Source organism: Heptranchias perlo, chromosome 34 (assembly GCF_035084215.1).
Source record: "Heptranchias perlo isolate sHepPer1 chromosome 34, sHepPer1.hap1, whole genome shotgun sequence".
NCBI lineage: Eukaryota > Metazoa > Chordata > Chondrichthyes > Hexanchiformes > Hexanchidae > Heptranchias > Heptranchias perlo.
Window position 1 is genome coordinate 15367376 of NC_090358.1, and position 15425 is coordinate 15382800.

General features: G+C 40.1%; 1 protein-coding gene across 4 annotated transcripts in view; it reads right to left on the reverse strand.

The window, feature by feature from the left end:
- Positions 1–1567: 1567 nt before the first annotated feature.
- rnf111 (ring finger protein 111) overlaps positions 1568–15425 on the reverse strand; it is a 128854-nt gene continuing 114996 nt past the window's right edge. For 3 of the 4 annotated variants that reach the window (XM_067971497.1, XM_067971496.1, XM_067971498.1), the window contains exons 9-14: positions 13823–13948; positions 12843–12975; positions 4255–4347; positions 4024–4119; positions 3731–3840; positions 1568–2737 (exon numbers count right to left, since the gene is read on the reverse strand). In XM_067971497.1, the coding sequence (XP_067827598.1) occupies positions 2620–2737; positions 3731–3840; positions 4024–4119; positions 4255–4347; positions 12843–12975; positions 13823–13948 (676 nt within the window). In that variant the 3' untranslated portion in view covers positions 1568–2619. The remainder of the gene's footprint in view (positions 2738–3730; positions 3841–4023; positions 4120–4254; positions 4348–12842; positions 12976–13822; positions 13949–15425) is intronic. The other variant, XM_067971499.1, reaches the window with a different exon arrangement.

Consider the following 15425-nt stretch of genomic DNA (forward strand, 5'->3'; position numbering starts at 1 on the left):
CAGTTCAGGAATCAAACCCAGAACCCTTTGGTCTGTGCAGCTTCCTGCTACACCAGGTGGTGCCTTTACCAATGTTGGAAGAGCGACCGGGAACAATTTGAAAAAATAATACATTAACAATAACACAATAATCTTTGAATTGCTACTCTTTCTGAAACTTTTCCTTGTGTACTTTTCTCAGGGAACCTGGGATCTTTCTGGTTTGTATGACTCGGTACAATAGCTGCCTTTTGCTTAAGGAGCTTTATTTATAAAGGTTTTTCTTTACCACTTTTGATGCACCACAGTGTATCAAAAACACTTTTGAAGTAGAGTTAAGAGAAAAGATTAAGAAGGGGCTATCCCCACATTATCAGGCATTGAATTATGTTTAATTGGGGAATTTTGGAATCAAGTACAGTGAAGCACAGGGTACCACTCACTTGGATAATGAAAGGCACAAGTTCTTCAGCAAGTGATCCATGACTGCCATATCAGCTAAAATATGTGCTGCTACAGGAGATTTTCTAAAATCCAGACACTATGATGGGCCTGGATTTGATAACCATACATACAGGTAAATGTACCCATTGGCTCCAAAATAATAAAGAATCTCTGAAAGAGGACCAACAGCTTCAATATTAAGAGCACAGGATCCTTAGCTGGGAGATCCCAGTCTGAATCTCATCATCGAATGACATTTCACACAAGTACCCTGTAGCAAACTAGTTTCTCTGATTTGCTCGGTGGATGAAAGTGAAGGAACACGAACCTACATGGTTTAAGCATGCCTCCTGGCAGAATGCTAATTAGCAACATTGATAGCATCCACAAAAAGGTTTGCCAGCTGTACTGCATGCCCACCTAAGGGGAAAACAGTATCTGGGTAGGATTAAATTGACACTACAGCATTCTGATGACTAATTTAATTTTCAGGGAATCGACATAAAACAAAGCAATAAAGATTACGCTTGCCTGTGTGTTCATTCATTTCACGGCATTTATGTTTTTTGGTTTGTACTGGGTGTAACGCTAATTACATCATTATGGCCTTGAAATTACAATGTGAGAATATGAATATATGAATGCTTAACCCATCACTATGAAATCCCCTTGTCCTTTATCTTAATGGAGTTGTTAACCTACTTATTTTAAATAGTTGAATACCTTTATTAAAATAGAACAGAACAAAATCTCACGTTAAGCGTTTGTATTCTAATATTCATGCAGCATAATTTTAATGCCCATAGGTCTTGTAGTTAAGTCCTGACAGATGAATTCTCCTTATCCAGACAAAACATCAGCAATTTGGTGTTTTAAAATGGCAGATGTCTGATCACACACTACACAGGCCTAGTGTTGGTCAGGTTTTTGATGCTTACATATCATTGTTGCTGTATAAAAATAAATTCCCAGCATCCCTTTCCTTTCTCAGCCATTAATAAGCTATAGACCAGAAGTAAAACAGAATGTAATCAGAAACAACCGTCAACAGTGGTTTCTAATAAAATGTGATATATTTGATGCAGTGGAAAAAACATTTGTTGAATTGGAGAAACACTTAATTCAAGAGAAAAACAGCCACACATGGAGTTAACTATCTTTATTAACTTTAAAACTAAGTCCCCCTGAAAAATGCATCCAGGGACCTTTACAAATCTGTGAATGCATGGATACCTGCCATTAGTACTGCATTCCAACACTTCACCTGAATCTTTAACAGCCATAATTCTGCAATCTGCCTTCAAATACATTACCTAGACGTGCTTATTGATGACTTCATACAGAACCTTGTTCTACAATCTGACTAGCTCACCATTACAAATCATCAGATGTGCAAGTATACGCAATACAGCTAATTTAGATAACATTAGTGTTTGTTAGAGCTGTTTAATGGCAGCCAAACAGCTAAATTTGTAAATAAAAGGAAAAACCAAAATAAATCAAAAACAAAAGTGAAAGAAAACAATGAAATAAAAATTTGTGAACCCATTAGTCTTGTAGAATATTGACATTCTTAAAAATTACATCTACCACTGTGCCAAACAAGAATGGATTTTTATTAAAAACCTACAGTTTATATGGTTGGATATATAATTCTTGCAATGGCAATTGGTTGGGATGGGATCCCATTGATTGGTTGTTTGCTGTCTGATGATGAGTTTCTACAATACAGCAGCTGTTTTCCTAATCACGGAATGTCTTGATATTCCTCCTTAATGAACAGATCACAATCTATATACACAATCTAATATAAATGTTTAAATTAAAGTCCAGGGTTAGTGACTGATGACATATTCTATTCCAGTAAAGCAAGGCATCATGAAAATGACTTTATTTCTATCTAGAGCAGCTAATCTTGCCTGCAAGTCTGAGGACATAAAGCCCGTTATGTGCAAAGAAATGCAATCCAAGGAACCATGCAAAATAAAATGACTTGGAAAAACATAAAAAGCCACATAAAAAAGCTTCATAAATACATTAAAATTTAAACTCTATACTGAAATATCATTGTAGGCCTAGCATAAATTGTACTATGTGGCGTAGCCGCACTCTAGGTTCAATGCTTTTGAATCTGCGCAGGTTATTCATGCCATCTTTGGTTGACTGCAGTACTGAGGAGAGTTACTGAATAAGATGTCAACTATCTGCAGACAGCTGAGCCTCAATGTCCACTCTGCAGATGGGGCATTTCTTGTTGGTAGTCAGCCACTGGTCCACACACACTTGATGGAAGAGGTGCATGCAGGGAAGGCGTCTGTGTGAAGGTGCAAAAAGCATTGTATAAGTTTTATTTTGATATATATTCTTAGATATTTGTCCAAAAGTGTGACTCAGCATTAGTATTACCTTTCAATGTCAGTTAAATCTGTATTTAAAACATTATTTTGTCTACTTAAGATGGCATCTTAATAAATAGGGAGTAACCTTGCTCGATTGGTGAAAAGGCTGAATTAACATAGTCATAACCCAGAAATCACATGGCTTCAACTATATTTATTCAGCTTCTCCATAGTTATGGACTGAAGAATCCTCCTAACTATTTCCCAAAATAAGGCTTGTCAGCATTTTCAGCAAAAAAGTTTAACAAATTTTAATGGTTTGATTTTTGATAAGGGATATAGATAATACAAATCCCCTTGTGTGATAGAATTAAAAAATTACAATTTGATAGGGATGATAAATAAAAAACATCATATTATTCATGATGGTATGCATTACTTTTCCCCAAGAATTTGAAACTTTAACAAATGATGACCACTACAGCAAAAGCAGACACAAACTAATCAGCTCAAGCCCCAACATAGCTCTGTGTTTCAGCAATCACAACAGACACATTTCTTTACAGGAAGACAATCGTATGCACAGAGATTATGGGCTTATAGATGCTGCAAACTCCTTTATCAGAGACTTAATAATTTTCCAAATGCATTTTTCTTTACGGTTCAAACATTGACTGCTTTCAAAGATCAGAGACAGAAGAACATGGTTATTGACACCTGAGAGGTGGAGTGCGACCCAGGGGCCAATTTACACAACACAGTTCATTAACTAGAAAGACTCTGCAAAATATTACCTTTTGCATTACAAAGTTAGTTTGACAGTTAATTGAGATTTTTTGGCAATCATTTTAGAAAGGAGTCAAATAACAGTATGAAAAAGTTTCTAGACTCTTTGAAATGTTTACTTCCTACATTCTTTTCTTATATTTATCCAAACAGCAAAGAGAATACCTAGAAAACCATCTCACCTAACATCTTCTCCTTCTTCTAGAATAGACAGACAGATAGTACATTTCTCCTCAGTGTCATCCTCTTCTTCCTGTTTATACTGCAGTTTCCTCTGTAAGTCAGTTATCGCCTTGTTACCACAAATTTAAGTTTGTCAGGTGGTTTAACCATAGCGATCACACAAAACATTTGCATAATTAATTTGAACTGATTTGCTTAACACATGATGATTTATAAAGTGTAAAAACAGATTAAAATTATTTCTATAATATAAATTGGAAATGAATTTGAAGTAATAAGATAGTACTTGTACCTTTTTATATTTGTGTGGGTATGTGCATCTCTCAATTGTACCCTGTGAGGCACCTCGATTAACATTACCCAGTCGTTCTTCTAAATGCAGCAAATCCTATGAATGAAAAATAATACCTTTGGCATACACATTTTCATTTTTACATGCTCACGTTCTTTTTTTTACATAAAAGAGCAAGATTTATCACCACTATAATTTCAAGCAGTTACATTTCCTGGTCATAGTACCAACCTCATAGGTGGCTCTGAGGCCTGGAAACCTTCCTTCCAACCTTGAGGAAATGTAGCGGATGTGAGGGTAGCCTGCCATGTCTGGAGGTACAGCCTGTGCAAGAAAAAAAAATCTTAGGCAGCTGAGCTAAAATATATTACATTAGTACTGAAACTCCCATCTTAGATCAAGTCTGCAAAGATCTATCCATATATATTATTAAAACATTGTGTATGCATGCAATTCCTGTCCAACTTTCTAAGGTCACGCTTTTATGGCAACATTTCACATTGAAAGTGTCCACATAAACACTTGAAATGGAAATTCTGTATGTAAACAGTTGCCTGTAATGATCTAATTGCAGCTTCTGGCCAGTAGGTGGGCGTTGTGCAGCGAATATCTGTAGTCTCTCTCACAACTCGTCAACATTAGTTTGACATTAGTAATAGGAAAGATGCTTGAGGGAATCATCAGGAATGCAATGTATGATTACCTAGAGAGGGGCACATTAGGGACAGCCAATACGGCTTCAAAAAAAGATCACGTCTTACAAATTTGACTGTACTTTTTGAAGAAGTTACCAAGCTGGATGAGGGAAGCCCAGTACACAGTGTCAACTTAGGCTTCCAAAAAGCTTTTGACAAGATACCACACAAGAGGCTTTTCTACAAGATCGAAGCCTCTGATATTAGTGGTAATATACTGAGCTGGATTGAGCCCTGGCTGGAAGGCTGTAGGCAGAAAGTAGTTATAGATGGATTTAGATCTGCTTGGAGACCGATCACCAGTGGTGTCCCGCAAGGATCCGTTGGGACCGTTTTTATTTACTATTTTTATTAATGATCTATGTGTAGGTGTTGGGGGCACGATCTGCAAGTTTGCAAATGATACCAAGATCTGTGTGATTGTCAGAACTGTAGACGATGCTCGACTGCTTCATGCGGATCTTGATGTGTTGGGGGATTGGGCTCATGACTGGTGATGTTTAAATGATGTTTAACTTGGAAAAGTGTAGTGTTATGCATGTGGGCAGGGTGAATGCATTAAAGAGAAATAAAGAGATCCGGGCATTCTAGTGCAAAGATCTCTGAAGGTTCATGAGCAAAGCTGTGAGGTGATAGCTGGAGCGAATAGGGTGTTGGGTGCGTCTATAGGACAATGCATACTATTTTGTCCTTCTACAAGACTTTGGTCAGGCCTCAGTTAGAATAATGTGTCCAGTTTTGGTCTCCTCACATGGTGGGTGATACTGAGGCTGAGGAAAGGGTGCAGAGGTGGGCCAGAGATTAATTCCCAGTTTAAAGCATCTTAATTATCAAGACAGGATAAAAGAGCTGGGACTCTACACTGGAGAAGCGTAGAATTAGGGGTAATCTGATTGAGTTTTATAAGGTGATGAAGGGAATAGATTGTGTTCGAGTTGACAGTTTGTTCCAATTAAATTGGTTAGGGAGAACCAGGGGTCACAATTTTAAGTTGTATAAGGCCAGATCAAGGTTAGATGTCAGGAGGTGGTTCTTTTCCCAGAGAATACTGGATCTCTGGAACAGGCAGCTGGCTCATGCTCTGGACACTGATATGCTGAATTCCTTCAAGCGAGCGCTAGACCTGTTTTTGCCTGGGGTGGAGATCATCTCGTACAAAAGGTAGGTACTGCATAGAACTATCAAGGCTACAGCGATCTCCTGGACCAGTTTCAATCGCCTTGGGGGGTTGGAGAGGAATCTCTCAGATTATTTTCCCCAAATTGACAAAAGCTTCTCTCTGTATTTCTGCCTCTCCTAGGAGATCACATGGTTTTTGGGTTGGCTGGAGTGTGATACACAAGGTATTACAATATATATATATATATCACAATGTGTGGGACGGGCTGGATGGACCAGAAGGTCTTTACCTGTCCGTCATTGATGTATATTTGTAACATCTTGTATATGAAAACTTGTAATCACCAACTGACTAGTAATATATTAAAAGTCTTATGTCTAGTGCACACTGTTAATGTGTCACAATTTTGTCACACTGGGTAACATTTCTCAGATTAGATTGTGCAATCCCATCTGTTCTTGCCAAGTTTCAAGACTCCCAGTCCTCCAGCATATCAATTTCATGGTCTTAGTCCTCATTTTCAAATTCCTCCACAGCCCTTGCTTTCCCTACTTGATTTCCTCTAATCCGCACCTTCTGCTACTCAAGGGCTGCCTTACTGCTTGGCCCCCTTTCCTTTCACTCTACCAGCTGTGACCAAGCCTTCAGTTAATATGCCCATGGTTTCTAAAACACTCTCCCTAAGCCACACAACCTCAATACTTCTCCCATTTCTTTCAAAAGGCTCAAAAAACTCCTTCAAATTTCTCATGCCTTATTTTCCTCCTTTTCATCAAGGGTCCTGAGAAGTTTTCATACATGAAAATTGCTATAGGCTGTTTACATTTGTCATTTTTGCCATGGCAATTTTGTGATGTGTCCTGATAAATACAGTTGAAAAGTTGCATTAATAACTTTCCAATGGTGACACTGCCTCTTGAAAATTTAGTGTAGAGTGTGGAAAAAAGATTTAAAATATACTAAATGTTTAATCACTATGAACTTTCTTAAACATATTTTACAGAAGGGTTCACATCTAAAACGTTAACTTGTTTATTCTCTCCACAGTAGCTGACTGACCTGATGTGTGTTTCCAGCATTTTCTGTTTTTGTTTCGCCTGCAATAATATTCATTTTGTAGCTCCCAAGCAGCTTAAGTCACTTAATTAGTCAAGTAATGGCCAGGATGTTAATCCAGCTATGGGGAGTAGAAACCATAGGAAATGAAGCAGAACACTGAAACCGCACAGCTCGTTTCACTGACGTGGCCAGATTTCAAATGTCTGATTTACAGATCAATAGTGTTAGAACAGAAGTATTAGTATCCTATGTATGTAATTAATCTTAAGTTTTAAAATCAGAAACAAAGATTAAACGACACTTCAAGTTTTGAAAATTGTGTGCCTTATCTGCATGTGTTGAAAATTATATTTAACTTAACTCCTTGCTTAGTTCTGGCCCCTTTGAACAAATGCTATGCCAAAGAGTTCAGCTGCTTCTTTTTTGAACTAACTCCAACTCAGTGGGTGAACTAATTCCTACCTAGTCAACTTAATTTCACCAGGTTCTTTTGCTGAAAGATTATTAACAAGGCTTTAAGAGCAACAGAAGAATTTTCAAATAATATTTAACTTTCCCTTTTTGGCTGGTAAAGAGCACATAAAAGGAAAAGCTAGAAGGTACAGTTTATCTCATTGTTTCTACCAGTTTTAACACCCATTCGATCATCATGATCTTTTTCATTCTATCACTGCTATTAAATGGCTGTAAGAAACAGCTCTCATTAAGCCATTTGGCTGTTGAGATTGAAATTTAGTTCTGGATTTCATACAGATTTCTAGTTCAACTGGGCAATCTGTACTTAATATAGAAATGTAAAACAATAAAATGTTCAGTTAGTACCCGAAGTTAAAACTGATGCATTCAACAGTAGCTCATCACCTAGCAACTTAGTAAATTTCTGTTTTCTCGACCTCCCTGGCCTCTGTCTGAGGCTGAACCAGACTGTTCACAACCTAGGCATTCTATTTGACCCCAAGCTGAGCTTCCAACCCCATATGCTCTCCATCACCAAGATCGACCACTTCCATCTCAGTCATGTCGCCCGTCTCCGCCCCTGCTTCAGCCCATCAGCTGCTGAAACCTTCATCCATGGCTTTGTTACCTCCAGACTCAATTATTTCAATGCTCTCCGAACCAGCCTTCCACCTACCACAAACATCAGCTCATCCAAAACTCTGCTGCCTGTATCCGAACTCACACCAAGTCCCGTTCACCCATCAACCCTACGCTTGCTGACCAACGTTGGCTCCTGGTCCAATGACACCTCGAATTTACAATTCTCATCTTTGTGTTCAAATCCCTCCATGGCCTCGCCCCTTCCGAGCTCCATAACCTCCTTCAGCCCTACAACCCTCAGATATCTTCGCTCCTCCAATTCTGGCCTCTTGGGCATGCCCAATTTCCATCGTCCCATCACTAACGGCCGTGATTTCAGCTGCCTAGGCCCTAAGTTCTGGAATACCCACCCTAAACCTCTCCGCCCCTCTATCCTCCTTAAAACCTACCTCCTTTCCTAATATCTCTTTATGTGGCTCGATGTCAAATTTTTGTTTGATAACGCTCCTGTGAAGCGCCTTGGGACGTTTTAATATGTTAAAGGCGCTATATAAATGCAAGTTGTTGTAATTCTGATGCCAAGGAAGAAGATGCTGCCAGAGTTTCTGTAAAGGAAGATATAGTTGAGATACTGGATGGGCTAAAAATTGATAAAGAAGAGGTACGTGAAAGGCTAGCTACTAGACTTATCAAGTAGATAAGTCACCCGGTCCGGATGGGATGCATCCTAGGTTGCTGAAAGAAGTAAGGAAGGAAATTGCGGAGGTTCGAGCCATAATCTTCCAAACATCAGTAGATACGGGGGGTGGTGCCAGAGGACTGGAGAATTGCAAATGTTACATCCTTGTTCAAAAAAGGGTTTAAAGAATAAACCCAGCAACAATGGGCCAGTCAGTTTAACTTCAGTGGTGGGGAAACTTTTAGAAACGATAATCCTGGACAGAACTAACAGTCATTTGGACGAGTGTGGATTGATTAAGGAAAGCCAGTATGGATTTGTTGAAGGCAAATTGTGTTTAACTAACTTGATAGAGTTTTTTGATGAGGTAACAGAGAGGGTAGATGAGGGCAATGCAGTTGACGTGGTGTATATGGACTTTCAAAAGGCGTTTGATAAAATGCCGCATGGTAGGCATATCATCAAGATTGCGGCCCATAGAATAAAGGGGGCAGTAGCAACATGGATACAGAAATGGCTAAGTAACAGGAAACAGAGAGTAGTGGTAAACGGTTATTTTTCGGACTAGAGGGAGGTGTACAGTGGTGTTCCCCAGGGGTCAGTGCTGGGACCACTGCTTTTCTTGATATACATTAATGACTTGGACTTGGGTGTACAAGGCACAATTTCAAAATTTGCAAATGACACAAAACTTGGAAGGGGAGTAAACAGTGAGGAGGATAGTGATAGACTTAAAGAGGATATAGACAGGTTGTGGCACGGGTGGACACATGGCAGATGAAATTTAACGCAGAAAAATGCAAAGTGATACATTTCGGTAGGAAGAACGAGGATAGGCAAAATAAGCTAGAGGGCACAACTCTAAAAAGAGTACAAGAACAGAGAAATCTGGGTGTATATGTGCACAAATCATTGAAGGTGGCAGGGCAGGTTGAGAAAGCGGTTAAAAAAGCATATGGGATCCTGGGCTTTATAAATTAAGACAAAGAGTACAAAAGTATGGAAGTCATGATGAACCTTTATAAAACACTGGTTCGGCCACAACTGGAGTATTGTGTCCAGTTCTGGACACCGCACTTTAGGAAAGATATGAAGACCTTAGAAAGGGTGCAGAAGAGATTTACTAGAATGATTCCAGGGATGAGGGACTTTAGTTACGTGGATAAACTGCAGAAGCTGGGGTTGTTCTCCTTGGAACAGAAACGGTTGCGAGGAGATTTGAGGGGTATTCAAAATCATGAAGGGTCTAAACAAAGTAGATAGAGAGAAATTGTTCCCATTGGCGGAAGGGTCAAGGACCAGAGGACATAGATTTAAGGTGTTTGGCAAAAGTACCAAACGTGACATGAGGAAAACCTTTTTTTTTAAACACAGCCAGTGGTTAGGATCTGGAACGCACTGCTGGGGGGTGGTGGAGGCAGATTCAATCGTGACTTTCGAAAGGGAACTGGATAAGTACTTGAAAGGAAAAAAATTGTAGAGCTACGGGGATAGGGCGGGGGAGTAGAACTAGCTGGATTGCTCTTGCATAGTGCTGGCGTGGACTCAATGGGCCGAATAGCCTCCTTCCGTGCTGTATCTTTTCTATGCTTCTAATTAATAAAACAGAATTACAGAGCTACAGAACCAGAATACCTCCCATTTAAAATTGTGCTCTGCATAAAATCCAGTATTTTCATTTTGGTATTGAAATCCTCCGATACTAAAGGGAAAAATTGTGCCATTCTGTAATTAAAAAAGGAGAGTTCATTCATGAAGAGATTTCCCACAGAGACCAACCACTTTCAAGTCTCCATTCGCACTCACAGGTGCTCCACTGACATCTGTTCAGGTAGTAGCTGAAGTACGTTTTTTAAAAAATATTCGCTCATGGGATGTGGGCGTCGCAGGCAAGGCCAGCATTTATTGCCCATCCCTAATTGCCCTTGAGAAGGTGGTGGTGAGCCGCCTTCTTGAACCACTGCAGTCCGTGTGGTGAAGGTTCTCCCACAGTGCTGTTAGGTAGGGAGTTCCAGGATTTTGACCCAGCGATGAAGGAACAGCAATATATTTCCAAGTTGGGATGGTGTGAGACTTGGAGGGGAACGTGCAGGTGGTGTTGTACCCATGTGCCTGCTGCCCTGTCCTTCTAGGTGGTAGAGGTCGCGGGTTTGGGAGGTGCTGTTGAAGAAGCCTTGGTGAGTTGCTGCAGCGCATCTTGTAGATGGTACACACTGCAGCCACAGTGCGCCGGTAGTGAAGGGAGTGAATGTTTAGGGTGGTGGATGGGGTGCCAATCAAGCGGGTTGCTTTGCCCTGGATGGTGTCGAGCTTCTTGAATGTTGTTGGAGCTGTACTCATCCAGGCAAGTGGAGAGTATTCCATCATATTCCTGACTTGTGCCTTGTAGATGGTGGAAAGGCTTTGGGGAGTCAGGAGGTGGGTCACTCGCCGCAGAATACCCAGCCTCTGACCTGCTCTTGTAGCCACAGTATTTATGTGGCTGGTCCAGTTAAGTTTCTGGTCAATGGTGACCCCCAGGATGTTGATGGTGGGGGATTCGGCGATGGCAATGCTGCCGTTGAACGTCAAGAGATGGTTAGACTCTCTCTTGTTGGAGATGGTCATTGCCTGGCACTTGTCTGGGGCGAATGTTACTTGCCACTTATCAGCCCGAGCCTGGATGTTGTCCCGGTCATGCTGCATGCGGGCACGGACTGCTTCATTATCTGAGGGGTTGCGAATGGAACTGAACACTGTGCAATCGTCAACGAACATCCCCATTTCTGACCTTATGATGGAGGGAAGGTCATTGATGAAGCAGCTGAAGATGGTTGGGCAGAGGACATTGCCCTGAGGAACTCCTGTAGCAATGTCCTAGGGCTGAGATGATTGGCCTCCAACAACTACTTTCTTCCTTTGTGCTAGGTATGACTCCAGCCACTGGAGTCTTTTCCCCCTGATTCACATTGACTTTAATTTTACGAGGGCTCCTTGGTGCCACACTCGGTCAAATGCTGCCTTGATGTCAAGGGCAGTCACTCTCACCTCACCTCTGGAATTCAGCTCTTTTCTCCATGTTTGGGCCAAGGCTGTAATGAGGTCTGGAGTCGAGTGGTCCTGGCAGAACCCAAACTGAGCATCGGTGAGCAGGTTATTGGTGAGTAAGTGCCGCTTGATAGCACCGTCGACAATACCTTCCATCACTTTGCTGATGATTGAGAGTAGATTGATGGGGCGGTAATTGGCCGGATTGGATTTATCCTGCTTTCGGTGGACAGGACATACCTGGGCAATTTTCCACATTGTCGGGTAGATGCTAGTGTTGTAGCTATACTGGAACAGCTTGGCTACAGACGCGGCTAGTTCTGGAGCACAAGTCTTCAGCACTACAGCTGGGATGTTGTCAGGGCCCATAGCCTTTGCTGTGGTGCAGTGCACTCAGTCATTTCTTGATATCACGTGGAGTGAATCGAATTGGTTGAAGACTGGCTTCTGTGATGCTGGGGATATCGGGAGGAGGCCAAGATGGATCATGGTTTGCAGTATCTTTGTTCAGTGATATGGAAGACAGCACTTCAGATCAGTCTGAAAACATCCAATTGGTACTCCCAGGCAACTACTGTAACAAGTTATTTGAGTGATTCTGGGCCAAGCAGAAACCTGAAACGTAGTTTCTACGTGCAAGAGGAAATGTCTTGTTGAATGGATGACGTCTCCTAACATATAGAAGATAGACTACTAAATTCTTCAAAAAATTATGGTAGAAATTGGGGACAGTTTTATATTGAAAGTATAATGTGGAATTTACTTCTTTTTTAAAGCTGGTACAGTGCTTTTTCCTGCTGCTGTGATCTGCTAATAGGTTTTATAGCTGTTTTCAGTACAAAAGTCTGTAGTGAAAGCATCAGTGCACAACACCTTCTTCCCCCCACCCCCCAAATTAAAAGAGGCGAGTGATTATAGTAACGTGGCAAGCCTGCCGCATTTTTGACTATACTATTTGTAAATAATTTACATTGTAAACTACATACATAAACATATACATGAAACTATTAAAATACATCAGAGAGTCAGTCTGCCATACTGGATTCTATCAAGTCAGGTGGATTTAAGCTTATGACAATGATCTTTTAAATATTCCAGTGTTGAAGAAGTGACCATTTGAAAAGGCAATTGTCATAAACATGATTTCTGATCACATTTAGGACCATTTAATTATGAAATATTATCCACTTTTTTTGCTCACCATAAATGGTAATGCTCCAATTGGGAAATGGTGAAGTCGAGGTGGTGGTGGTGGGTGGTAATGAGCCAAGTGAGGGTGAAGGTGGCCTGGTGGATATGGTGCTGTAGTCACCCCTGGTTCAATGCCCAGATCCCTGCAATAGTTAAAAAAAAAGTTTGTTAATTCTTCACTCAACAGTGTTAAATCTGCACTACTATACTTGTCCCCTCAATTATTCATAGCTACAAAGTAACAGTGTCACACAATGTTTAGCAAAAGCAATTAATAGCTAACAGAAAGAACCCAAAGATATCATGAGTAAGATCACCTGACCAGGACCACTAGTCTGTAGTGACTGAGTAACTCAAATTCAGTTTTTATTAAATGGGATTCCAAGGTTAACACCAATGTTTTGGGGACCTGCGATTTAATCCAATTTTCTGTGTAAACTCCAAATCAATGGCCTTATACAAGGCTAATAAATCAAAATTTATTGATTTTAAATTTATTTTTTGGCATGCAGAACAAACAATTTTCTGTTAAAATGACAAATAAGCAATTTATAACATTTCTTTGACCGTGAAATTATTTTATACTCATCAAAGTCCAAATTTTTATTTCAGCGCTGCAATAAGATTTAAGAGCATATTCAATGATGCTGTGTATCAGATGCTATAACTAGCAGAGAAAATGTTTATAATACAAACAGAAAATGTTGGCTGTTAGCATTTGAAAACCCAGGTTAACATTTGGGATGAGCCCCTTTTTTTCATCTCTGTAGAAGATGTTTAGCTAATAATGCGATTATTATTGCTCACTAATTTCTAAAGTCACTCAAAACTTTTGTTGGCATCACAGAATAGATGCTCTTCAATAATTTAACAATGAAATCACACCATAGCACAGGAATAAAACCTTGGGCTCTGCTACTCCGTGTAGCTCAGAAACTAGAGCATAAAATGGTTGCAGGCACAAATTAAACAGAAAGATTCTCCACTGACCAGGTTGGCCTCTCCGGTAGTTGTCGAGGATGTGAGGACATTGTCTGAGGAACATGAATATGATGTCCATGGCCATAGTTAGGATGCATACGATGTGGATGGGGTGGGGGGCGTTCATGTGCTCGACTGGAGAAGAAACAATACCATATAGTTAATACATACAAAATTATATAAACTCCATAGGGTATATAAATTATATATTATAACTCAAGTTATACATATGTCAGGGAAAATGCCAGACAGCGAGCAGAGGTTACAGAATAAACTTTAATATTAGGACAATGTAACATTTTGCTTTCTGCAGAATTAAATGGGATATGTAAATATTGTATGTTATTAATGAAAAAAAAAATCAACATCTAGGCAAATTTGATCTTCAAAATTTTTTTTTGTTACTAACACAATCATTTGTTCGCTAAATTCACAATTCTTTGTTTGCAGCTTTGGGGTCATAGGGCTTTAAAGTGAAGATAACATTCGGTCACTGCGTTGGATGACATTTAGCAGGAGAGGAAGTCCCTTTCATACATTTACATCATGCATTCAAGATTCCAGGAAAGAAAAATGAATAACCATGGAATGCCTGCAAACTTAAAAGCCTTCTAATATACCTTTATTAAAATGACCAAATAAGCATTTTTTGTTTATATCACTGTGACCTTTACCCAAAAGTTTTAACACCAGAATCACAACCTGCCAGGTCTTATGCTGGACATCAAAACATTATAGCTGAGATTTATTCTTGCCAGCACAAGTTTGGTAGTTTGGGCTTTTCCATCCGCCCATGATATAGTCGGTACTGAACCAGGCTTGTCCATCCGCCCATGATACAGTTGGCACTGAGCCAGGCTTTCCCATCCATCTGTGGTACAGTAGGCACTGAGCCTGGTGAATTTTCTGTGATCAGATTAACTGACATAACTTCAGCAGGATGCATGGGGTATTGTTGGCTATGCTTCAAGCTTGTCATAGGGGTGGGGGAGACCAGGAAGTGGCTGCTGCTGCTGGAGTCAGATGCCTGCTGCAGCATAAACTACAGGCAGTCTCACAGAATGACAAGTTGGTGCCTCTGAGAATATTGTTGAAATCTACCAATGTGGAAGTCTTCATCGATCATCCTTCCATCAACATAAGTGACTGTTGTGGCTTTAAATTTTTCGAATGTTTTGTATGATTTAGCAATGCTGTACCACTACTGTAGACAGATATTCTAAATGTCCAGTGATGTACTGGCAGTAATGATGGACATATAATATCGCACCGTCATTAACTCATTTGGGATGCTGGAAAATGTGGTGGGTTAGATTTGCTGATGGGGGCATCTCCAGGAGGACATTTAGTAACCGAGTCATCAGGAGAGTGATAGAAAATGTCCAATTCTATTATACCTGCTGTCAACAGTCTACATTTTGAATTAGTGAGTTTCAAAGTAACAATTCATGGACCAATACTGATGTCATTCAAAATTGTGGAGAATAGGAAGATATACAAAAAACACTGAAAACATTTGAAGCGACACAAACCGGGAGACTACATAAGTGGCAACATCAACTGAGTATATTTTGGATTTAGAAAGGTCACAAGTATGAGACTGAGATAATCC